Source organism: Bufo gargarizans, chromosome 2 (genome assembly GCF_014858855.1).
Source record: "Bufo gargarizans isolate SCDJY-AF-19 chromosome 2, ASM1485885v1, whole genome shotgun sequence".
Classification (NCBI taxonomy): Eukaryota; Metazoa; Chordata; class Amphibia; order Anura; family Bufonidae; genus Bufo; species Bufo gargarizans.
This window is the reverse complement of record NC_058081.1, coordinates 427,803,029-427,829,885: the sequence shown is the minus strand read 5'-3', so window position 1 is coordinate 427,829,885 and position 26,857 is coordinate 427,803,029. Positions and strand designations below refer to the sequence as shown.

The 26,857-nt window shown below is 44.9% G+C and overlaps 1 protein-coding gene across 3 annotated transcripts in view; it reads right to left on the bottom strand.

Moving 5' to 3' along the window:
• Positions 1-26,857, bottom strand: part of HBEGF (heparin binding EGF like growth factor) — a 103,312-nt gene that overhangs the window by 24,679 nt on the left and 51,776 nt on the right. The window contains exons 3-4 of one of the 3 annotated variants that reach the window (XM_044277794.1): positions 12,534-12,699; positions 12,268-12,370 (exon numbers count right to left, since the gene is read on the bottom strand). In XM_044277794.1, coding sequence (XP_044133729.1) covers positions 12,268-12,370; positions 12,534-12,699 — 269 coding nt within the window. The remainder of the gene's footprint in view (positions 1-12,267; positions 12,371-12,533; positions 12,700-26,857) is intronic. The other 2 variants (XM_044277793.1, XM_044277792.1) reach the window with 2 other exon arrangements.

The window sequence follows — 26,857 nt, the reverse complement described above, 5'->3', positions numbered from 1 at the left end:
CGGCTGTGGAGGATCACCTTTCCGTCCTACGTGCTTCTTGGGTACAGATCCAGAGGTCCCTTGAGGTCTCTGCGCAGCGCCAGAGACTCCAGGCTGATCGCAGACGAGCGCCCGCTCCTTCCTACCAGGTCGGAGACCGTGTATGGTTGTCCACCCGCAACCTCAACCTTCGAGTGCCCACTCCCAAGCTGGCGCCTCGCTTTGTTGGTCCCTTCCGAGTGCTTCGCAGGGTAAACCCGGTAGCCTATGCCCTTGCGCTTCCTCCTGGCATGCGGATCTCCAACGTGTTTCATGTCTCCCTGTTGAAGCCATTGGTGTGTAATCGTTTCACTTCCTCGGTTCCTCGGCCCCGTCCGGTCCAAGTGGGCAATCGTGAGGAATATGAGGTGAGCAATATCCTGGACTCACGCCTGGTCCGCGGTCGGTTGCAGTTTTTGGTCCATTGGCGTGGTTATGGTCCAGAGGAGCGTTCCTGGGTTCCCTCCGCAGATGTCCATGCTCCTGCTTTGCTCCGAGCCTTCCACGCACGCTTCCCTCAGAAACCGTTCCTTACTCTGCGGAGGAGGGGCCCTTGAGGGGGAGGTACTGTCATGGTCTTACCTTCTTACTGTTCTCCTTCGTTTGACATGTGCTGGCGGCCATCTTGGTTTCTGGGTTTCTTGTAGCCTCCCACCCTGCGGCTTCTCCTTCCCACTGGGAGGAGCTGGATGCCTAGCTCATATATATAGGAGGTCTGTGGCTTCAGTTCCTTGCTTGGTCCTCCTGTGTTCACATGCTTCTAAGACTGCTGCTGCTTCTGGTTCCTGATCCTGGCCTCGTCTGACTACCCCGTTGGTTCCTGATCCTGGCTTCGTCTGACTACCCTGCTGGTTCCTGATCCAGGCTTCGTCTGACTACCCTTCTGGTTCCTGACCTCTGTCTACACAAGACCCTGCTTCGGTTTAGCCATCCGTTTGGACTTTTGCTTACAGCTTGATTTTCAATAAAGCCTTCTTATTTCCACTTATCTCTTGTTGTACGTCTGGTTCATGGTTCCATGACACTTGCACCTTTTCAGGTAATCTATTTTGGATTTTGAGGTGTGTTTAGGATCATTAACCATTTGTAGAAGCCATCCTCTTTACAACTTCAGCTTTTTTACACTTGATGTTATGTTTACTTCTAGAATTTGCAGGCATTTAATTGAATGCATTATTTCCTTCTGATGATTCTTCCATGAAGGCCATATTAGTGCTGGTGTCACTGAACAGTAGAACAATGTACCACAACTCCAGAGTCTGATAAATCTTCCTGAAGATCTTTTGCCATCAAGTAGGGGTTCTGATTTGCCTTTGTAGCAATCATACGAGTATACAAATATATCTGTCTCTGAAATTTTTCTTGGTCTTTCACACCTTGTCTTGACCTTCTCTATTCCTGTTAACTACCATTTCTTATTTACATTTGAAATGAGGAAATGGCAACCTTAAAACACTTTGCTAGCTTCTTATAACCTTCTCCCCCTTTGTGGGCCTTAATCATTTTCATTTTCAGAGTTTTAGGCAACTGCCAAGAAAACTCCATGGTTGCTGTGGCTGAGTCTGAGTATTTATAAAGTTTTGAAATTTGCATCACCTGGCCTTTCTTAATGATGATTGTGATAAAGCCTTAAAGGCTATGTATACCTTTTGGGTCTGTATTAAAAAAAAAATGGAGCCCTTTTCTCTGTACAGAGCTGAGATGCTCTATTAGCAGGGATATTAATTTTCGCTCTTTTCAGTCAGGCAAAGAGCTGATGGGATCCTTATATCTGATCTCTGACCTTATAAACTGTCATAAAAGCTCAATTCTTATCTTACTGATTTGGCTTAAAAAATAGTTTATGAGAATTTAGAGAAAAAGGTCATTAGATGACAGCAAAAAGTGAAAGTAGGAATCACACAGCTATAAAAACAGTTAACCATTTGTGACAGAACAGCACAATATTTTTAATAAAGACCAATTGAAAAATTCATTAGCCCAACACAAGTAAAATGCAATCATAAAAAAATTGCCTCCAAAAGGTGTACATAGTCTTTAACCCTAACAGTCTATTTAAGGTCTGAGACCTCAGTCAAAGTTATCCGAGTGTTCAAATTTCCTTGGGTTTCCATACTTTTGCAAGGTACTCCTTTCCTTTTTCACTCTAAAATTGTACAAAACCAAAATAATACACCGATATTATTTAAAATGTTGAAGAGTGTGTTTCATCTTTAACTGTATGCCTTTTGGAGATCATTTCATCTTCAAATTGCTTAACTGTTTACATTAACAATAATTTTGACCACGGGTGCCCAAATTTATGCTCGTCACTGTATATATAAAAGAGAAAATGTGTTTGTTTGTTTTTCATAGGCTCCCATGATGAATCTCAACCAAACTTGGTACTTAGAAGTCATGGTTCATGAAAGGTTCTAATACAAAAAATGTGTTTTTGATGCAGCGTGCATTAAAATGTATACATTAATTAAACTTTAACACAAAGCTGCTAAGACACTGCTTCTCACTCTGCCTCTCATCTCCCCTGCAATTTCACTATGCCTCTCATCTCCCTACATGTGCTGTTTAAAAGACAAACTGCTTATCACTCTGGCTCTAATCTCCCCTGTATTTCAGTTTGTCTCTCACGTCCTTACATGTGCTTTAAAAAAACTGGAGGGGGCGTGGCCTGGATATGGCTCTTCACCCCCAGCCATCCTCACTCTTTAATTCGCCACTGAAAGCACTCCATATCTAGGTTCTAAAGGAGGAAACTTCAACCCAGACCTCTGACTCCAGACAAAGCCACTCCAGCTCACAGCCCGGGCAACATATTGCAATTTCTAGCGGAGCGGATCCGACACGAGGTCTAACATGGCGGCCTCACGCTCTCCCACTACCAAGAGCGCCTCCTCAACCCCTCCCACCTACCTCCTCAGTCGGATCTCAGAGGCTCTACCCTAGCTCCGGCTACCTTAGATACTGCTGCCTTTAAGTCTCGAGTAGATGCATTGCCAACCAAGGCCGACATGGAGGAAAACATGGCATGTGTTGAGGCGGTATATGAAGCGGAGATCAGAGCACTAAGGGAGGATGTCTCACACCTCGCCTCCTCGGTTCAGGCCCTAGACGCCACCACAAACACCCTAGCACAACGCCAAGAGGCCCAACATATAGTAGCCAAGCATACCCAGCAGATCCAGCTCCTCTTTGACATGGCGGATGACGCAGAGACCCGGAACCGCCACATTAATATTCAGCTACGGGGCTCGCAGAAACATTTTGACAGAGCTTATGGTGACTATTAAACACATCTTTAATCATATTTCACAAAAACCTCCAGAAGCCCCTTTGGAATTAGATTGCACTCATCGCACTCTGGGTCCTCGCAGCCCTGTCCCAGCTAGGCCGTGAGATGTAGCATGTAGAGTTCACCACTTCCAGACAAAAGGAGGAAATTATGCGACAGGCTCGACTTAAGGGGGCCATTGAAATTGAGGGAGCCCCTATCCAACTCTTAGCAGATCTGTCCAATACCACCCTGTCTAAACGAAGAGCGCTGCACCCTCTGTTTGAAGTGCTGCGAGAACATAATCTTCCATATTTCTGGGGGTATCCATTCTCACTGCAAGTTCGCAAGGGGTCCACAACGCATGTCTTGTGTTCCCCTTGGACTTACCGGTCCAAATGAAATCACTGCTATTCATCCCGGATTGGCCGACGATGCCTCAGTGTCCTATGAGGAGACGACGATCGTCCTCATCAACCTTCCGCCAGGAGCCATCCTTGGAGCGACAAAGCCTCCTCACATTGGATCCAGACGCCTCTGGCACCTAGGGGGCATCTCTGGCAAGACCCGTCCAGTAACCATGGAACTGCCGCGGTTCTTTTTGTTGGTCCCTTGTAAGCGGGACTTAATGAATGGCGATGTCCTTGCTTTCTTTGGTGACAGGGGACATTGTGTTCGAGATATCTGCACTCCCCGAATTTAGACTCTTTGATTACCTACATTTGCATTCAAGTTGTGCGGGGAGTTACCAGACAGGTAACTGAAACAATATATCTGTTTGTGCTTAGTTTCCCCACTCCACCCCTCCTACTAGAAGGTTCTAGTCTAGAAAAACTGTATATAAAGAGAGCAGTCAGACTCCCTAGTGTGCTGCAGTTAATGAACAGTGCTTGGAAGGGGAGACTTTGCTAGACTACTGAGTGACCAGAAGAAGACGCTGAGACGGGGATACGCTGCAACAGACCCGGGATCACCAGCCTTGGACCAGGGTACCAGCCTTCTGAAGATAAAGACGGACAGCTAGATCAGGCCTTTTCTTTAGCTTCTGCCGGGAGGATTTTTGTTTTGTATCACAAGCCAACTGCTCGAGTACAAGTGAACAATGTTCTCTTCCTCCTTCTCAATAGCCAATGGCACTAGGCAGCAGGGATGCCCACTCCCTTGCTCTATGTCATAGCCATGGAACACTTGGCAATTGTCTTACGCAGATATCATAGGCATACGTTTGGGATCCAGACATTATAAACTTGCCCCTTATGCAGATAATCTTCTCCTTTATATCACCAATCCGAGGCTGTCCTATCCTGCTCAAGGAGTTTGAGCACTATGGTCAAGTTAGTAATTTTAAGGTTAAGTATCTAAAACTGAAGCACATAATCTTATCCTGCCTAATAGTCTGGTAAACAGCCTTAAAAACATATTTTTCATTTTGATGGCAGACCCACTCTATCAAATACCTGGGGGCTCATATTGCCTGTGATTTGCCTTCCCTGTTCTCACTCAATTATGCACCCTTACTTCAAAAAACAATACAGGACCTCTCCCGTTATGGGACTCTGGAGTTGTCCTGGTTTGGTCGCATGAATACGGTTAAGAAGGATGTCTTGCCGTGATTCTTGTATTTATTTCAAACGATCCCAATCCTACCCCCCTAGGAGTTTCTTCTGTAGCATACAAATGGCAGTAAGCAAATTTATATGGGGTTCCCTTAGACGTTGTATGCGACATGCCACTCTAATCAGCCGCAAACTGGAGGGGGGAGCTGGACTCCCAGACTTCGATCTATATCATCAAGCCTCACTACTCCAGAGAATTGTTGACTGGTTCCATAATAAATCCCACAAGCAAGTAGAAGAGGACATAGCCCCAATTTCACCGACTTCCTTACCCTGGATCTTGCCGAATAGTAGGCCCCCTCTTAAGGAGTTTTCAATATTAACTCACCATCTGTTTCTCCTTTGGGACAGATTTATGGTTAGCTATGGTTTATCACATCGCCCAGGACCCCCAAGCCCACTTTTTGGAAATCCTGATTTTCGCCCGGCCAAAGATAGGAACACCTTTCTGGGTTGGGCCGCCTCTGCATCCCCATGTTACTACCAAATCATGATGGAGAATTGCCATCTTCCCTCTTTCTCCTCCTTGCAGGGAGCCTGCCAGGGAAGAGTCCTGTCTTGGCTGGAATATGCACAAATTCACCAATACTTACACTCACTGCTCCCGCAAGGACTTGTTCCCAAATCTCTCTCTGATTTTGAGGGACTTCTCTTACAAGCTGCCCAGCCAGTCCACTTGATATCTCTTCTATATGGTGTGTTAGTGAGCAGGGTGGTGAGCGAGATGCTGAGCTTTGTTGCGACTTGGGAGTCAGAATTTGGCATGGCTCTCAGAATCAGACTAGGCAAAATTTTCTTACTCTCTCACAAGATGTCCATATTCTGTGCTGCCCAGGAGAAGAACTACAAGATTCTGACCAGATTGTATAGATGCCCATCTAATCTGCACTCCTACTACCCTAAGGTTTCGGAAGTCTGCAGGCGTTGCAACTCAGAGGTAGAGAACATGATTCATATTTGGTGGTCCTGCCCCCTTATTCAACCTTTCTGGCAACATATCTGAAATTTACCGACAAGTAATAGGCAAACATTTAACACCAACTCCACAGATGGCTCTCCTTTCTCTCCTACCAGGCCCTGTATCAGTCATCAAACGAGATGTGCTGCTTCATTTTCTCTCTGCTGCACTCACAGTCCTCCCTTGACATTGGAAGTCTCCGACCCCGCCATCAAAGAATGGATGACAGAGGTAGACATTTTGGAGAGAATGGAGACTCTAACTGCTGAAAACACAGACAGGGCTGAGATGCCTGTGGGACCCCTGGACTAGATTTAAGGCCGGACCAGAATTTCCTACCTGGCTTAGGCTGAGTTCACACAGGCGAGATTTCCGCGCAAGTGCAATGCGGGAGGTGAATGCATTGCACCCGCACTGAATCTGGACCTATTTATTTCTATGGGGCTGTTCACATGAGATGTGATTTTCACGCATCACTTATGCGTTGCGTGAAAATCGCAGCATGCTCTATATTGTGCATTTATCACACAACGCAGGCCCCATAGAAGTGAATGGGGCTGAGTGAAAATCGCAAGCATCCGCAAGCAAGTGCGAATGCGGTACGATTTTCAAGCATGGTTGCTAGGAGACAGTCTATTCACTGTATTATTTCCCTTATAACATGGTTATAATGGAAAATAATAGCATTCTTAATACAGAATGCATAGTAGGTGGTCAATTGAGGGTTAAAAAAAAAAATGAATCGCGTAGCTGCCGGTCTTTTCTTACTTCTTTAATGATGAGCTGCCGGCTAAATGACCTGTGGTGATGTCAGATCACATGCTCCAATCACATGGTCCATCACCACGGTCGGGTCTCGATGGCGGAATCTAAACTGCGCAATTTATCACAGGGTGAACATACTGCAGAGACTTACTGCGTTGAGTTTAGGAGATGGGCTACCGAGTCAGGGTGGAATGACCCCGTGTTACGTAGTCAGTTTTGTCAGGGGTTATCTGAGAGCTTGAAACATGCCCTTGCTTTTCATGAGTACCCAGATACTTTGGAGAATGCAATGTCTTTGGCAGTACGGTTAGATAGACGTATTAGAGAGAGGTGTAAGGCTCCCTCCGCGCAAGGGATCCCTTCTGTGAGTGGTTTCATCTCACCTGCTCCCCAGGGTGATATGACATGTAACTCTGGGGTAGGGGAGGAACTCATGCAGCTGCGTCAGGTATCTTTCCGTTCTGGTAGTAGAGACTTTAGGAGATTGCATAAACTATGTTACTACTGTGGGAAAAGTGGTCATTTTATTTTTGCTTGTCCTTTTGTTAAAACCGCATGTTGATGAGAAAGAGAAAAAAAAAACCTTCCTGACTCTTGGTAGCGTGAATGGTGTGGTGGAGCAAGCAGGTATGCAAGCTCCCTGTAATACTCGTTTTCTCCTTCCAGCTATGGTGGCGCTAGACTCAAGACATTTTTTTGTTGAAGTATTCATTGACTGTGGTGCTGGGGTAAACCTTATTGATTCTCTTTTTCTTCAAAGTCAGGGGCTAAGTACTTGCACTTTAGAAAGAGAGAGTCCGTTTTTTGCAATTGATTCTTCCCCTCTTTCTCAAAGCAGTCTCACTCATATTGCTCAGGGAATTCAGTTAAAGATTCACATGTTGAGATTATGTCTTGTTTTGTCATGAAGGACTTGCCCGCTCCTATAGTCTTAGGGTTATCGTGGTTGACAAAACATAACCCAATTATAGATTGGCAAGCAAGAAAGATCATTGGTTGGAGTGAATTTTGTTCAGATAATTGTCTTGGCACATCTATCTCTGGTGTGTCTACTACGGCTCTACCTCAGTATCTCTCAGATTTTGCGGATGTCTTTTCAGAGGGTGGGGCTCAGGAATTGCCCCCTCATCGTGACTATGATTGTCCAGTGGATCTCATCCCAGGGGCTAAGTTGCCAAAGTCTCGGCTTTACAATCTCTCTCAACCCGAAAGAGAGGTCATGAGGAAGTATATTGCCGAGAGTTTGGCAAAAGGTCACATTAGGCCATCTAAGTCTCCGGTGGCAGTAGGTTTTGTTCTTTGTAAAGAAAAAGGATGGATCGCTGAGACCTTGTCTGCATTTCCGGGAATTGAACCGTATTATGGTCCGTGATCCGTATCCCCCTTTCTTTGATCTCCGACCTTTTTGATCAGATTGTTGGAGCCAAGGTGTTCTCCGAGTTGGATTTGAGAGGGGCCTACAATCTGATCAGAATCAAGGAAGGGGATGACTGGAAAACGGCCTTCAACACGCACGAGGGTCATCAATGACATTTTCCATCATTTTGTGGGGAGGTTCGTGGTAGTTTACTTGGATGACATTCTAATTTACTCTCCTGATCTGAAGACACATCAGGATCACGTGAGACAGGTTTTGGCGATCCTTCGGGAGAATAAATTATATGCCAAATTAGAGAAATTTGTGTTTTCTGTGCAGGAACTTCCGTTTCTGGGATATCTGCTTTCGGACTCTGGTTTTCGTATGGAACCCGAAAAGGTCCGGGCGGTTCTCGAATGGGACAGACCAGAGAATCAGAAAGCTTTGATGCGGTTTTTGGGGTTTACTAATTATTATAGAAAATGTATTTTGAACTATTCTACCATTGTAAGACCTCTGACCGATATGAATAAGAAGGGTGCCAACGTCTCTGTCTGGTTGGATGAGGCATTGCAGGCCTTTTTGACTATTAAGGAATGTTTTGCATCTGCTCCCATTCTGGTGCAACCTGACGTGTCTCAGCCATTCGTGGTGGAGGTTGATGCATCAGAAGTGGGGGTTGGAGCAGTGCTGTCGCAGGTTTCATCTCCTGGCAAATGGGTTCTGTGTGCTTTTTTTTTCCAAGAAGCTCTCGGTCGCCGAGAGGAACTATGATGTAGGAGATAGAGAATTGCTGCCCATTAAATTGGCCTTTAAGGAATGGCGTCACTGGTTGGAGGGGGTGTCTCACCCCGTTACAGTATATATGGATCATAAGAATTTGGCTTACCTGCAATCTGCCAAGCGTCTGAACCCTAGACAGGCCAGATGGTCACTATTTTTTACCAGGTTCACTTTTGTGGTTACTTTTCGCCCGCGGGTTAAAAACGTCAAGGCAGATGCGGTGTCTTGCAGTTTTCCTGGGGGATGTGATTAAGAGCGTTGAGGATTACGTGGCAGCTTGAGAAACCTGTGCACGGTCAAAGGTTGCTCATACTCGACCTGCTGGTTCACTTCTTCCTTTGTCTATTCCGTCTCGTCCTTTGACGCACTTGTCTATGGACTTCATTACGGATCTGCCGAGTTCCTCCGGTAAAACAGTAATTTTGGTGGTTGTTGACCGTTTTAGTAAAATGGCTCACTTTATATCGTTATCTAGTCTGCCCAATGCCAAGACTCTTGCGCAGATTTTTGTTGATAATATCGTGAAATTGCATGGCATTTCTTCGGATGTGGTTTCTGATAGGGGCACGCAGTTTGTCTCCAGGTTTTGGAGGGCGTTCTGTTCTCGGCTTGGTATTTAACTTTCGTTCTCTTCAGCTTTTCATCCGCAGTCGAATGGGCAGACAGAGCGTACTAATCAAAACCTGGAGACCTACTTGAGGTGCTTTGTGGCTGAGAATCAGGAGGACTGGTCCTCATTCTTGTCCCTAGCAGAGTTTGCTTTGAATAACCGTAGGCAGGAGTCCAAGGGTAAGTCGCAATTTTTTGGCGCATACGGTTTTCATCCTCAGTTTGGTACCTTTTCTGGTACTAGTTCCTCTGGGATGCCAGAGGAGGAGAGATTTTCTTCTGCCTTGTCTTCTATCTGGCGGAGGATCCAAGTGAATTTGAAGATGGGTGAGAGGTATAAGCGAATGGCTGACAAGAGACGTGTGACTGGTCCGGACCTGTGTGTGGGTGATCTGGTGTGGTTGTCCACTAAAAATATTAAACTGAGAGTGCCATCTTGGAAACTGGGTCCAAGATTTATTGGACCGTACAAAATATCTGCGGTCGTCTATCCAGTAGCGTTTCGGCTGGATCTTCCGCAGACTTGGAGGATCCATGATGTGTTCCACAGGTCTTTACTGAAAAAATATGTTAAACCGGTGGAACCATCGCCATTGCCTCCTCCTCCTGTTCTGGTTGATGGAAATTTAGAGTCTAGAGTTCTTTGGGGTTCCCTTCAGTACCTGGTACACTGGAGGGGATACGGCCCTGAGGAAAGGATGTGGGTTCCGGCGCTGGATGTCAGTGCCAGCCGACTGGTGAGGGCTTTTCACAGATCCCACCCGAAAAAGGTTGGTCCGGGGTGTCCGGAGGTCACCCGTAGAGGGGGGGGGCTACTGTCATGCCCTGCTCGGCCTACGTGCGGAGGTCTGCCAGATTAGCAGCACGTGTCTAGTCTTTTGTTTTGTTGTCGAGCTAGATCCGCCTCCCTTCAGGTGCACTGGGTGGGGTCGTTGGTTTAAATTACACCCACTCCCAATGTTCCGTGCAGGTTATAGCTTGTCTGGCTCTGTGAAAGGAAGGAAGGATTGGCTTTTCCTGCTCAGAAAAGATAAGTTGGTTGTTGTTTTCTTGTTGTTTGCTGTCTAGGCTGTTAGAGAGACGCCTGTCCCCTCCAGGTTCTGAGGGAACAGGCTGGCTCTATTCCCCTTCACCATCTTAGGGTATCTTCAGCCCAGGCACGAGGGCACGTTATTCCCACCTTAAGGGTTTGAACGTGGGCATAGCAGTATAGGGAGAGCTGGAAGGGAAGTGTCAGGAGGTGACCCTGATCCCCAGCTTCTTGCCTAGATACTTGTTTGTTTATTTTTCTGTGTATCTGATATCCTGTCCGCCGTGACACTTAATCAGTCTGAATAGGTCCTGTCCTTTGAACTCTACTTGGGATCTGCTGGAGCTGGACGAGCTCCTTCTTCTTAACTGCTTCCTTCCCGTCTTACCCCTTTCCATAGACTCCCTTACACTCTCCCCCTTTTTTTTTCCCTCTCTCTTTCATTTTTTATATTTTCATTGCACTTCACTGGCTTTGTGTTCTATGATAGCCTATCAATCAAGACTATAAAAGTGGCTGAGTTCATTAGCTGTTGGATATTAATGTAGGCTTCAGTTGCATAATTTAAAGTCTTTCCATTTTTTGGAGTATTACATGATGTGGAATTTGATTACATCAGCTGTGTATTGTCAATTGCATATTCGACTTCTGTTTGTCACCTATAGCAACCAGTCACAGCACATCTTTCACTTTTGCCCATGGCAACAAATCACAGCACAGCTTTTATTTTTACTACAGGGCGTCTTACAATACTGTAGATTTATGTTCCCAAACCTGTGGCAATATCAGCTGTTGAAAAACTACAACTCCCATGATGCCTTAATGGAAGCAGTGTAGGCAAGGCAAGATGGGAGACATAGTTTTGCAACAGCTGAAGAGCCCCAGGTTGGTAAAAATAGGTCTACAGTGTTGTAAGAAGTGCTGCAGTAAAACAAAGGCTGTGCTGGTTAATACGTGTAAAAATGAAAGCTGTGTTGTGATTGGTTCTTACGGGCATCAAACAATTTGTATTTTCTAAAATACATGCAGGAAGATGAACTGCATCGGAAATGTAAGATCAAACAAACTCTATGCAAAGAGATTTCCTCTGTGAATGGGCACCTGTTGCAGTAGCAGGTTTTGAAAAGTTTGCAGACATGACCAAAAGGTGGCAGTACAGATTCAATAGATGTTGGCCAAACGATCAGCTATATCTCCTGACTCCCTCCCGGGTCCCCCATACACATACACACTCGGCTCGGTTGAATGTGCATTTAATAGGGAGGAGGACAAAGCAGCAGTCAGAGACTGATACACTGATCTGTATAAGGGCTTTTAAAGAAAAAACATAGCGGAAGGATGTTTTCCTTCCCCGCTCTAATTAGGACACAGACAACAATGAATATTTATAGGTAAGAAATAGCACTAGAAAAACATTTATATAGATAAATGTACACCTGGGCAATGCTGTGTGTGTGCTAATAAATATACAGTATAAATGGTCCCTACCAAAAAATATGGCTTTCTTTTCAGGCATTACTGTAATGATGTGGATTGGGCAAAGTGATTTCATTCCGTATCATTATATATGTGAGAAAGCAGAGATTATATCATGTCATAAATTGTCTGGTTTAATTATTTTTGACTATAAAAGGGAAAAAAAGGTTTGCGTTTTCCATTTTTGCCCTAGTGCCAATGGACAGGAACACTGAAACAACAGTCTACGGATGGGTGACTGGTTCGGCTATTATCCCTAGTCTTGTTTCATAGGGCAGACATTGACTTACAGGGGAGCTACCTATAAAAGCACTAGAGAGACAGTTTTATTTGTTCTGGAGGAGAATTAATTTGCAGACTTTTTTTTCTCATGGAGTATTATATTACCTGTACATCTCCATATGTCAGCTGGATATCTTCAATGAAAACCTGTACCCTCCAGAACTGAGTCAAAGGTTTCTTACATAACCAACCAACAGCCTGCATTGTACTGACGAGGGACAAGAACAAAAACACATGCCTCAGATAAATGAGAATCTGTACCCCCTCGAGCTCTGCGACTCATTATAGCACTCATCATAACACGCAAAGTTGCAATAAAGTTAGTTATGATGTTTGCATTAAAAGATCATTAATATAAAATCACTACATACACACAATAGGGGTCCTTAGTTACTTTCAGAAAACGACAGGTTCCATGAAAGCAAAAGTCCTTGTATTTTCTTAGACAGGGATCCCGCTTTAGTCCTTTGCCTTTCTTTCTTACATTGTGAATTTTCTCTTCTCTTTGTGCATCTTTGGATTTTGAAGAATGTGCTGCTAAATGACAAACAAAATTATCAAGATATAATAAGTATATAAACGGCTAGCAACACTCATAGAAAGTTACTTTATTACAGTCAGATGCTGTAGCAATCTCGTCAGATTTTGTAGATGTTTATGTAATATAACCACAGTCCTTAAATGGACCCATATGTGATACAGCCACCAAGTGAGTCATGGAAACAAAGTGAATCCCCTTTCAGTTCCCTTAGGGCTTATTCACACGACCGTGTGAAGCCCATGCCCGTATTGCGGACCGCATTTGCTGATCCACAATACACGGGTCCCGTTCCGTGGCCATACCACATCACGGATGCGGACCCATTCATTTCAATGGGTCCGCAAATCCGCAGATGCGGAACAGAACCACAGAACGGAACACTACGGAAGCAATAAGGAGTGCTTTCTGAGGTTCCGTTCCGAGCTTCCGCACCGCAAAAAAAAGATAGAGCTTGGCCTTGCTCTATCTTTTTGCGGAACAGAGGGATCGCGGACCCATTCAAGTGAATAAGCCCTTAGTCATTACCAACTTTGCTTGGGTTAAAAGCAGAGATCATAAGATTTCTCTCATCTCAGCCATTGGAGCAGGATGGCTAAGAATCTTTTGGTTATAATTTGTATCTGCAAAGCAAGTTTCTCAATAAATGTCTGAGGTCAATTTTAACCCTTTGGGCACCTTGATGTAACCATATGTCCAAGGTGGACAAGAGACCTATGGAGCGGGCTCACAAGTTGAGCAGGCTCCATATGCGGTGGATACTGGCTGTGTATTTCAACTGACACACACCCACAATGACCAGGATCAGAGATAAATCCTGGTCATTTATCCCTAAAATGTTGCTGTCAATAACGACTTCAGCACCTGAAAGGTTAGGTGGACGGCATGGGCTTCAATCTGATTCTCCTCGTTTAAATCATGTGGTGCTGTTTGGTTGCTATAGCAGTCTGGGGCATTATGATGGCTCCCACTGATCCCACAAGACCTTGGTCTCTGGAGTCATTGGGCAGACTAGATGGGCAAAATGGTTCTTATCTGCCGACACATTCTAGGTTTCTATATGTTTCTATGTCAATGGCCAGGTTACAGTCACTTACAGACCAGCAGGAGTGTGCAGCATGCCGCAGTACCCTAGAGATGAGTGTGGACATACATCAGAGGCTCTACTGTGCTGACCAGCAAAAAAAAAAAAAAAAGCCCCTTCTTCACAATGACAGCCCCCATTACGCTAATTCTCTATAAATAGTTTCCAGCCAGTAGTATATTGTAAAATGTAACCAAAACATAGAGTATTTAATCCCACAACAGCAATATATGCTCACCAAACCTAAACGCCTGTGCACCTTGACTCAGGAGGTGGTACTCAGAGGGGGAAGAGGACATTATATAATACAACCTCTCTGCATACAGGAAATAAGTTGTGTGTAGCCTGTAACACTTGCGAGAAGAGATAAAGTTGAAACCAGAAAATTATGTAAACTATATAAAAAGACACATATGCATGCTTTCTGAATATCTGACATGAAATCAGAATAAACCTTTCCTGTTTTTGGTCAATTAGGATTACCATATTTATTATTATTTGCCAAATTCCAGAATAACGAGAGAGAATGTTTTAAGGCATTTTTATTACTTTCTGCAAAGTCAAAATTTTATATACATTTCATTAATATTTGGTACCATTGTCCTTAAACTGTATGACTTTCAAACATTTTGGATATCCTTCCACAAGCTTCTCACAATAGTTGGTCGAAATTTGGGCCCATTGCTCCTTTCAAAACTGGTGTAACTGAGCCATGTTTGTTGGTCGCCTTGCTCGCACCTGCCTTTTCAACTTTGCCAATAAATATTCAATAGGATTGAGATCAGGGCTTTGTGATGGCCACTCCAATAACATTGACTTTGTTATCCTTAAGCCACTGTGTAACCAGTTTGAAAGTATTATTTGGGTCATTGTCCATTTGGAAGGCCCATTTCTGCCCAAGCTTTAACTTCCTGGCTGATGTATTGAGATGTTGCTTCAGTATTTCCACATAATCTCCTTTCCTCATGATACCATCTATTTTATGAAATGCACCAGTCCCTCCTGCAGCAAAACAAACCCACAACATGATGCTGCCACCTCCGTGTTTCACAGTTGGGATGGTGTTCTTAGGCTTCCAAGCTTCTCCCTTTTTCCTCCAAATGTAACGATGGTCATTATGGCCAAAAAGTTAAATTTTAGTTTCGTCAGACCACTGTCTCCAAAAATGTAGGTCTTTGTTCCTGTGTGCATTTGTTGCTTGTCCTATTGGTTTATGCAAAGTTGTGTGAAAAATGAGTGACCATTTAAAGAGTATAGTTTTTAAAAGGATGTCACTTCTCGGGGTTTCAATTTTATTAGTACCTCAGAGGCTCTGCAAATGTGACATGGCACCAAAACCCATTTCATAAAAATCCGCAGTCCAAAAGCCAAATAGCACTCCTTATTTTCTGAAGTCTGCCATGTGTCCAAACAGAAATGTATTACCAAAATATGAGCATTTCCATACTTATGAAAAATTGCATTACAAATTCTGGCCTGCATATTAGAAGAAAATAATGCATCTTCAATTTTAAAAGTCTGATTTAAAAAATTCTATGAAACAACTGGGGGTGAAAATGGTCAAAACACCCATAGATAAATTCTTTGAGGAAAGTAGTTTCTAAAAAGTGGTCTTTTTGGACATATTTATATATTGGCACCTCAAGGTGTCTGCAAAAGTGAAATGGTACTGTACTTGGAAATAGAGTTGTTGCGATACCAAATTTTTGATTTGGTTTCGATACCATAAAAAAGTATTGCAATACTCGATACCATGTGAAAAAATAAACCAAAAAAGCCACGTGCATTCCACATAAAAAATGGCGAATCGTGCCACCGCATAGATTATTTTTATATTTTAATAGTTTTGACTTTTCTGACGCGGCGATATGCGATATGTTTATTTATTGTTTATACATTTTATATGTGAAATTGGTAAAGGTGGTGATTCATACTTAATATTTTGGTGGGTTCTTTTTTACACTTTTTATTTAATAACTATTTCCCCCCTTAGGGGCTAGAACCTGGGATTTTTTTTCATCCCTTGTCCTATTCACCCTGATACAGCTATATTAGGGTGAATAGGACCTCACACTCTCCCTGGTGCTCTGTGCACACAGCATCAGGCATGTTACCATGGCAGCCAGGGCTTCAGTAGCATCCTGGCTGCCATGGTAACAGATCGGAGCCCCAGGATTACACTGCTGGGGCTCCGATCAGAAGCTGCCACTGCACCACCAATGAGGGGGAGGGGAGAGGACCCTGTGGCCACTGCCACCAATGATTTTAATACTGGGGGGTGGGGGGAGGGGCACTGTGCAACCAATGATTTTAATGGGGTGGGGGGAGTTCAAGGGGGGGGGCGCACTGCGCCATCAATGATAATTACCCCTTAATACAGGAGGCGGGTACTGGCAGATCAGCGGCCGTTAACCCCTCAGGTGCCGCATCTGAGGGGTTAACTGCCGCTGATCGCAGCTCCCTGTCAGGGGCAGGGTGCCAGCAATGCGATTCTGCTGCCGACACCCGTCTCCTGTATTATGGGTTAAAGTCTGGACTCATAAAGTAGTCTTTAAGTATTAGGCTACACAGAGCGGCGCCCAGAGATGTCCCATCACTTACTATTATTCCTGGGCGCCGCTCAGTTCGCCCGACGTGCCCCATTATTGTCTCCTGCTCCATATGCTAATTACTATCGGAGCAATGGGGAGGAGACATCAGCTTCTCTAGTGGGCGTTCCTTCTACCTTGCTGTAGCGCTGTCCAATCGCAGCGCAGGGAGAAGGAACGCCCACTAGAGAAGCTGATTGCTCTGATAGTAATTGGCATATGGAGCAGGAGAGGAGACAGTAATGGAGCACAGCGGGCGAACGGAGCGTGGCGCCCAGGAATAATAGTAAGTGCTGGGACATCGCTGGGCGCCGCTCTGTGTACGAAAAGTCCTATCATTGGTGGCGCAGTGCTCCAGCCCCTCCTCCGCCCCTCTTTTCTCATTGGTGGCAGCGGCAGCACAGGGGGGAGGAAGACACTGCTTCCTTCTCCCCCGTGCTGCTGAGGGAACATGAGCGCGCTAACAGCAGCGTGCTCATGTTCAGAGATACAAGACTGCGCAGCAGTGCCGCCCAGTATCGAAAACATGGAAAGCCCGGTAAATACGATACCGGGACAAAAGGATCAATTGGGTATCAAAATTTCGATACCCGCAACAACCCTACTTGGAAAATATCTTAAAGGGGTTATCCGAGTTATTTTTTGGTTCTTTCTATGTTCCTAACTAAGCAAATGTAACAGCTTTCCAATTCACTCACTTTATCTCCGGTGCCTGGTTTCCCAGATTTCACTGAGGGTCACATGACCTGTGATGTCAGCTTCTCTCCCTGCTCTGATAAAGGTCGTTTACAAGCCTGTAAACGAGACGTCACTGTGCTGGCCACGCCCCCCTTCACTGCCGTCTGCTCTCTGCTAGGATTCTTAACCCCGTCAGCTGCACAGCTCTGCAGCAGGGACAATTCTGGGCACTGGAGCTGATATACTAGAGAGAGCATTACACAAGAAGGTAGGGGGAAGATCCTGTGTGTATTAGCAGTGTCATTATACAGCTGGGACATGTAGTCCTACACATGCAACATGCTGCAGAGTCTCCCAGCACTCAGGGCAGCTCTTGTTTCCACTCTCTTACCAGTGTCATTATACAGCTGGGACTTGTAGTCCTACACATACAACATACTGCAGAGTCTCCCAGCAGGCAGACATGTCACTCAGGGTAGCTCTTGTATCCACTCCCTTAGCAGAGGGGGGGGCAGATATTGTTTTTATTGCATGTAAACAAAGGCCCAGAAAAGAACTAGGGAAATGAGGAAAAATATATATATACATATATATTTTTACATAAAACTTGCTTAGCTCAGTTATATATCAGATTTTCAGTGCTATATTATTTTTCATAACTCGGACAACCCCTTTAATTAAAAGGAGGTTAGGTGATTAGAATATTTCCTGAATGCTTTTTAAATACTTTGAGGGGTGAGAGCCACTAAGGTCAGTAGTTTAATCTCATAGTAGACTCAAGATACAGAAGAAGATTCTTATGGTCAGTACTGACAACAACTTGATATTTGGCTGCCTCCAGAAAATTTCACTACTCCTCGAATGTCCATTTAATGGCCAACAACTCACAATTCACTCACAAGTCATCGGGAGAGAATTTACAAGAGAAACACACACAAGTTTATATCTTAATTAAAGTTGAGGGACCCCAATACTGCTCCCATCCAAATCTCAAAAGCATCTATCTCAACTATAAATGGCTAATGTGGGTCTAATACTGCTAGCAACAAAGCTGGTGAGATGCATATAAAAATCAGCAGCTAAAACAAGATAACCCAGGACTATAAAGCATCACAGACATTTTTTTATCTTAGCAAACAAATGGTTTTCACTATTTTTTAAAAGGTGTTTTCCCCTTTAAAGAAAGGAGTTCTTTAAAAGGCTTTTCCAGGATTTCAATACTGAAGGCCTATACTCAGGATACATGAGGGGTAGTCTAACTCCAAACATGATCCAATTCAAAGAGGTTGTCCGGTCCCAAAATCAAAATTATTTTTATGTGTTCCTAACACCCCTCACCATGCCTACATATGCCCCCAATACCTGTTTATCATGTCCGAGCTTTCCTCCCCCCCTGTAAGACATCATATTTTCCTGGCAGATCTCTTTACTTTCTCCCCTTCTTGTTTTGTTGAATATGTAACTTTATTGATACACAAGCCTGGCTGAACTGCACAGTGATGAGTCACAGGCTGGACATGCCCCCCCACTCTGCTCTGCATGCCGCTGCTACACCCACTACATCTCCTGTGTCCATCTTTCTGCACAACTATATGATTCTACTTCTCCCTCAGTGTCTAAATCCCATTACTGATCATCCAAGGCTCTGCCCTCACCATCTCTAGAGTTTCATAAACAGCTGTATGCAGCAAGCACACCCAAACACATCTGTATCTAATCCTAACATGTATGTGTGCCTGATACAGAGCATGTTTTGTGCGATACTGCATGCTGAAGTGTGTATCTAATCCAGTCTTCCATGATACAGCCTGCTGAGCTGTGTATCTAAACCTTTATGCACACGACAGTATCCATTTTGCGATTCACATTTTTTACAGTTCCATTGAGTTCTATGGATTTGAGGTCCTCATTTTGAGGACCAGAATAGGACATGTCTGTCTTTACTGGAACTGACATACCGATGTAAAAAACACACCGATGACGTCCATGTGTTATGTGTCCCTATGTCAGTTTTCCGAAAGATAGAACATGTCCTATTCTGGTCCTCATAATGCAGATCTAAAACCCATAGAACTCAATGGGACTGCAAAAAAATAATAAAAAATAATGTGAATCACACACGGACAGTATCCTTATTTAGTGGATCCGCAACTTGCAGACCGCAAAATGGAAACGGTTCTGTGCACAAGCCCTATCGCTTATACTCAGCACCCATAACAAAGAGATCCACAGTGCCCGCATAACAATGACATCCTCAGCGCCCCCATAACCGTGACGTCCACAGTGCTCCCATAAGGGTCATCCACACTGCCCCCAGAACAGTGACATCCACAGTGTTCCCATAACAATGTCATCCACAGTGTTCCCATAACAGTGACATCCACAGTGCTCCTATAAGTGTCATCCACACTGCCCCATAGCAGTGCCATCCACAATGCGTCCATAACAGTGCCATCCACAGTATTCCTATAACAGTCACGTCCACAGTGCCCTCATAACAGTGATGTCCACAGTGCTCCCATAAGTGTCATCCACACGGCCCCCATAACCGTGCCATCCACAGTGAGTCCATAACAGTGCCATCCACAGTGCATCCATAACAGTTCCATCCACAGTATTCCCATAACAGTGCCATCCACACTGCGTCCATAACAGTGCCATCCACACTGCGTCCATAACAGTGCCATCCACACTGTGACCATAACACTGCCATCCACAGTACCCCCATTGTGCCATCCACTGCCCCCCTTGTGCCACCCAGTACTCCCTTGTGCCACCCAGTGCCCCTTGTGACAACCATTTCCCTGTTTGCCATCCAGTGCCCCCTGTTTGCCATCCAGTGCTATTCTGCCCTCCAGTGCCCCCTGTTTGACATCCAGCGCCTCGTTTACCATCCAGTGCACCCTGTGTGCCATCCAAAGTGCCCCCTGGGACATGCACAGCATAGCGATCAGCCTCCGTGGCTGATCGCTATGCTGTCACTCCTTCACAGCGCTTACATTCACATAGAAACCTGTATGATACAGACGGCAATCCCGCGCATGAGCACTGGCTTTCTTTTGCAGGAGGCGGCGACGTCATTCATGACGTTCTGTCTCCTGCTCAAGGCTGGAAGACGGCACATCCACAGTGCGTCCATAACAGTGCCATCCACAGTACCCCCCATTGTGCCATTCAGTGCCCCCTTGTTTGCCATCCAGTCCCCCCGTTTGCCACCCAGTGCCCCCCGGGACATGCACAGCATAGCGATCAGCCTCTGTGGCTGATCGTTATGCTGTCACTCCTGCACAGTGCTTACATTCACATAGAAGCCTGTACGATACAGACGGCAATCCCGCGCATGAGCACTGGCTTTCTTTTGCAGGAGGAGTTGACGTCTTCTCCTGCTCAAGGCTGGAAGAGAAGACAGGAAGACAAGGAGACGGACTTCGCCCGGAAGAACAGAAAATCCATCTGGAGGGACCACGTGACCCGGAGGAAGATCTCAGGAACGGCTACACTGTGGAAGGTAAGTATGTCACCAATAATCTTTACCGGTTAGAAGTTATGAGCCAAAAAAAGGTTTAGGCCGAAGAACCCCTTTAATAGACAGTGACCTGGTTGATTCAAGTGACCCCAACAATGCATATTTAATGTCCTGGTATTTATTGAATGGTATCAGAAAGGCCTAAACAGAAAATACCAAGAAGGATCATTTCATCAAGAGACAATAGCCCAGTTTCTAAATTCTAAACAGCACGTATGCTGAACACTCGCCCTGATGCAGAAACTCTAGAGTCTAGACAGTGGCCACTCTGGCTCATCATACAGGTCCAAGGCAGAAAAGAATGCATCTTTATAAGACAATTCCAAAGAAGCAGGAGACAAAAAGAAGGCCCTGTGAGTCTCCTTGAAGTAAAGATACCACCGGTCTTATTTGCTGGTGCTCCATTATTGAAGAACAAGAGTACAGTTTAAAATGCAGACGGAAGCACTTCCAGGGGTGGTACCTCAGTGAGCAGCTGCATTATAGAGCAGCTCCAGAACAGAATCTTGGGGAAACCACTACTGAACTACCCCATTAAACCTGGGTAACACCAATGGGAGATACCCATAAGTCCTAAACTGCACCATTTTCAGGGAAACCTGAAGAACCGTGGCTTCAAATTATCTTGTTGCCAAAACACCACCTACGCCACCTTGATAGGACAGGAAAAGGCAGCGCATCACTTCTCTCCGCTGCCAAAATCTCCTGCTCACCAGAGATGCTTCCACCCTGAACATGAGGTTCTCATTGGGTGATTTTATTGATCTGGCGGTCAGGTATATGCCGGCAGGGTCAGCTTAACGGAAAGGCTCTCAACAGATTCCGCAGCCTCAGGACAGATGCTCCCCTGGAAAGAGCCGATCATAGACTCACAGGGAAGGAGACCAAGAGGTGCCATTCCCAACACTATTCCCAATGTACCTGGAGACTCACTACTATGTAAATATATGTAAAACTGTGACACAAATTTCACTTGATTCTGTGCGAAAGCACTGCAGGGGGCTTGAAGAAGCTTTGGGCCATCGCAGTCTTTATCATTTTTTCCTGGGGACCACTAAACATGAAAGTCACTAACTTATGAAATCACTTATGGAGTTACTGTAGTCACCCAAAGCTGTTATTTACTGAACATTTACTGTGGAAAGGACTAATTTCTGCTAGTTTGTAGATTATTTAGTCAATGTTGCCACCTAGTGGCTGTTGTGGGATTAGCTTGCTATTACCTTCTTACTACCTTATATCTAAATTCAATTCTGGTAGGTAGAATAAAAAAACTAATGAACCTATTTAGACATGAGCAAACCTTTTGGGACTCGGTTCAAATTTTTTTAAAAGTTTGGTTTGGAACCAAATCGATTCTACCTGAACCAAAGTGGCTCCAACTGCCCTGGAAATCGGCATATAACACCCTCTAGTCTCCTAGAGCTATAAAATTTTAGGAAAAGATGTATTCTCTTTCTACTATTTTTTTATGAATTTTTGCTTTTTCTGACTCACTCCTTAAGCTCATGAATGCAATAGCAAATAATGTCAGAGTGAGGGCTCATGCACATGACCGCATGTATTTTGCGGAACAGAACAGCTGGCCCCTAATAGAACAGTCCTATCCTTGTCCGTAATGCGGACAATAATAGAACATGTTCTATTTATTTGCGGAAAAAGACATATGGAAATGGAATGCATACAGAATAACTTCAGTTTTTTGTGCGGACCCATTGAAATGAAATGAATGGTTCCGCATATGGTCTGCAAAAAAAAGGAACAGGCATGGAAAGAAAATATATTCGTGTGCATGAGCCCTGATACTGATATTCATAGGTATGGGCAAATGTATGTTTGACAGCATTAACAAACAGCGTGTTTAAAAACACACCGCGCTGTCGCAAGAGTTATGCTTTTTCATTGTCCAATTGTAGATGGTGTTTAATCACAGACAATGCTAAGGGCAAAAAAAAATATATATATATAAAAAATGGATTGTTGGGAGATTACTTGTCCAGAAATTATGCCTTGATGGCTGATTACTTGTCCAGAAATTATGCCTTGATGGCGGCAGAATACTTGCCCATACGACATGCTCAAGTGCTACTTGTCAGAAGAAAGAGTGGCTTGTTGGGACCAAGACTCCAAAAGCTATACCTTAACGGGGAGAGAATGCATGCCACATGTTAATTGAAGAAAAAGTGGCTCATTCTGAAGGAGCCTAGAAAAATTCTCTTTAAATTGGGAGCAGCAACAGTACACTGTGGATGTGGAAAGGGTAGGGTAATAGAGGCATTAGTAGTGGCAGCAGTAGCAGCATAGCATGGAACATACAACGCCGTAGATCCGCTGTCACCCATTTAGTAGTCATAGTAGTGGCAGATGCGTACACTCAGCCGGCTTCTGTTTCGCTACTGCGCATGCGCCCGGCATCTTCTGTAACTGCGCTAGTATGTAAGGCTGGCGGGCGCATATGCAGTAGCGAAACTGAAGCCGGCTGAGTGTACGAGCCAGAGCCGGGATCGCGCTACAGCAGCCCTTTACTGTGCATGCGGGCTGGGAGCGCGGTCCCAGCACTGAGATCCGGCGTGTCAATAAAGGCGGCGGGGGGCGGGGAGAGCAGGATTGGACACACCTAGGCTGCTGCCCCCTTGACTTCAAACCTGACTTGAAGCAGGGGGCAGCGGCTGAATAAAACATCGATTTCTCAAGGAGGCTAGATGCGGCTAAACGATTAAAAAGTGCATTAGGAAACTACTATGCAGCACTAGAAGGTACTATTAACAGCTTAGTAAGCGATTTTTTGGTGACAGGTTCCCTTTAATAGTGGTGGCAGTAGGGGATCAGCAGTTGCAAGAAGCAGCTGCGGCGGCAGCAGCAGCCATATGGTACATGTTGTCAGGCAGACAGCAGTTACATAATGGCAGCAGTAGCAGCAGCTGTACGGAACATGATGGCAGACAGTAACAGTGGCAAGATTCAGCACCATCAGCAAGGCCAGATCAATTCATCAGCTTCAGATGGAGGAGGGTGGAAATTGTAAAAATCCTTCCAAATCCTGGTTTGCTTCATTTTGAAAAAAGTGATGTTTTGGACACTGGCAGAGGACAACTTGGTCCGTTTGGGAGTCGCCACACCCCCTGCAGCGCTGAAAACTCTTTCAGAGATGATACTGGAGGCTGGGCACGAAAAAAGACAAAACGCCTACTAGGCCCATTCAGGCCATTGTTCTAGCCTTCCCCAGAAGTACATAAGGTCCAGGAACAGGCCAGCGTCTACAGTAGGTAGGAATGAACTTGGGAGTCGACACAGTAGGTCTCTGCTTGCCAATTTGCTTCAGCCTGGCATATGAAAAGAAACTGTTCCATCATGTTAAGGAGACTGAACTGGCTTCTGCTGCTTGTGGTGGCGGGAGGTGAGGGACTCTGCAAGGGGCAGAGAGTGGCTTATCTTTCAGACATGCTGGCGGCAGGTGCCTGCTTGCTGAAAGCTGCTGTGTACTTAGTTTTTCCTGGTAAAAATGTAATTTGGCCTCTCTTTCGGAGGGAGGAAAACATTCCCCCATTTTGTCTTAATAGCGAGGGTCTAAAAGTATGACTATCTATTAATCATCAAACAGCTTGTTGTGACTCTCAGCGTGTAACAAAGCAAGCATACAGCTCACCATTCTGGCCAGCATGCCTGAGGGGCCAGTTCTTTCCAGCTCTGTCCCCAACTGAAATGATTGGGTGTCATGGCTGGTGTCACTATTATCATCCCCCACCTCCTCAACCTCCATGGAAGTTTCTCCTTGTGGGTCCCCAACAGCTATGGGGCGGACAGCAAGACGTGTTAGCTGTTCTTCTTATACCGTCATCCCTTGCTGCATGGGCGTCAGTGACTGTTCTAAAATAAATATGAGAGATGAAATTGATCATGCTGCAGTTGTCCTTACTGACAAATTTTGGGGCCTCTTCAAAGGGCTTCAGCATCAGACAGGTGTCTCGGATGAGCTACCACTGCCTGAACTCGAAACAACATATGCTCCCTGCTGAGGAGGTCTGGTGCATGGCAAAATCATTCATAGCTTTCCACTGCTCGTACAGATGTTCTATCATGTGCATGTTGAATTCCAGTGAGTTGGAACATATCAAAATTAAATGGTCTAACGGCAGGCTGCTCTCTTCCTGCAAGTCCAGAAGAACATTCTTTGTCACGTAAGAATGGCTGAAATGTGAGGGCAGTCTCCTGGACATTGCCAGTACCTTGTCCAAATCACTGTACTTAAAAAAAAAAAGTGTTGAATGACTAGGTTAAGTGCACCATGCAGGGAGCATGTGTTATTTTCCCCAGGTTCAGCACAGGCACTATGTTGTGGTCACTGTCGATGACCATTTTGCATAGTTGGAGTGGCAGGGTGACAGTCAGCAGGATGTTTGCTGCTTGATGTACTTTAGTAACTGCTTTCTAGCATGGCTACTCACTCCTAGGCCAATAAGCTTCAACAAAGCATGGCAACGGTTAACTTGTGATTGACACATGACAGAAAAGAAGAGGGGAGTGTGGAAGCGATGCTATGCGCTGCTGCTGTTGGGGACAGGAGGTGGAAGAGGCAGATAAGTGCCTGGTTTGGGAGCTAGGCCGACACAATCATGGAGGGGTTAAAAGGACCTGGGCTTGTTGCTGGGATACTGCCTTGCTGCCCAAAAAAACATTGAGCCATTAAGCCGTGAAAAAATGTACTGTCCTGGCCCCTAGCTGCTCCAGGTTCTCACTGCTCTACTGGGCTTGCTGCACTAAGAGGGCTTCTGAATAAGTGGAGTTTAAAGAACTGGAGTGCTGGTGCTGAGTGTGATTTTGTAGGAGTTGCATATAGTTTATAGCAAAGGTCCTTGTGAAGTAAGTGCTTGCATTTAGGTACTGACATTGTTTAAACCCTTTTGTTTTCTCTGCTGTGTACCTGGTTAAGGGGAGTGGTTTGTGCTCCCAGGTGCTATTAATTGTACCACTGGACTCATCCTGAGCTCGCTCTACTGGGCTTCTGAATAAGTGGAGTTTAAAGAATCAGAGTTTAAGGCAAGGAGCAAGAAACTAAGGTTTGATAGATTTTCTGTGTGTGTTGTTGGCTTGATTCTAGCTAGTCCTCCAACTACAGCAGACAGGGTTTAATTCTAACTTATACAGTAAGGTCCATAAATATTGGGGCATCGACACAATTCTAACATTTTTGGCTCTATGCACCACCACAATGGATTTGAAATGAAACAAACAAGATGTGCTTTAACTGCAGACTGTCAGCTTTAATTTTAGGGTATTTACAAACCGGATTCCCAAAAAGTTGGGACACTATACAAATCGTGAATAAAAACTAATATTTTATTTGTAATAGAACGTAGATGACAGATCAAAACGTTTAATCCGAGTAAATGTATCATTTTAAAGGAAAAATACGTTGATTCAAAATTTCACGGTGTCAAAAAATCCCCAAAAAGTTGGGACAAGTAGCAATAAGGGGCTGGAAAAAGTAAATTTGAGCATAACGAAGAGCTGGAAGACTAATTAACACTAATTAGGTCAATTGGCAACATGATTGGGTATAAAAAGAGCTTCTCAGAGTGGCAGTGTCTCTCAGAAGCCAAGATGGGTAGAGGATCACCAATTCCCACAATGTTGCGCAGAAAGATAGTGGAGCAATATCAGAAAGGTGTTACCCAGCGAAAAATTGCAAAGACTTTGCATCTATCATCATCAACTGTGCATAACATCATCAGAAGATTCAGAGAATCTGGAACAATCTCTGTGCGTAAGGGTCAAGGCCATAAAACCATACTGGATGCCCGTGATCTCCGGGCCCTTAAACGACACTGCACCACAAACAGTAATGCTACTGTAAAGGAAATCACAGAATGGGCTCAGGATGGGAATACTTCCAGAAGCCATTGTCAGTGAACACAATCCACGTGCCATCCGCCGTTGCCAGCTGAAACTCTACAGTGCAAAGAAGAAGCCATTTCTAAGCAAGATCCACAAGCTCAGGCGTTTTCACTAGGCCAGGGATAATTTAGAATGGAGTGTGGCAAAATGGAAGACTGTTCTGTGGTCAGACGAGTCACGATTCAAAGTTCTTTTTGGAAATTAGGGACGCCATGTCATCCGGACCAAAGAGGACAAGAACAACCCAAGTTGTTATCAACGATCAGTTCAGAAGCCTGCATCTCTGATGGTATGGGGTTGCATGAATGCGTGTGGCATGGGCAGCTTGCATGTCTGGAAAGGCACCATCAATGCAGAAAAATATATTCAGGTTCTAGAACAACATA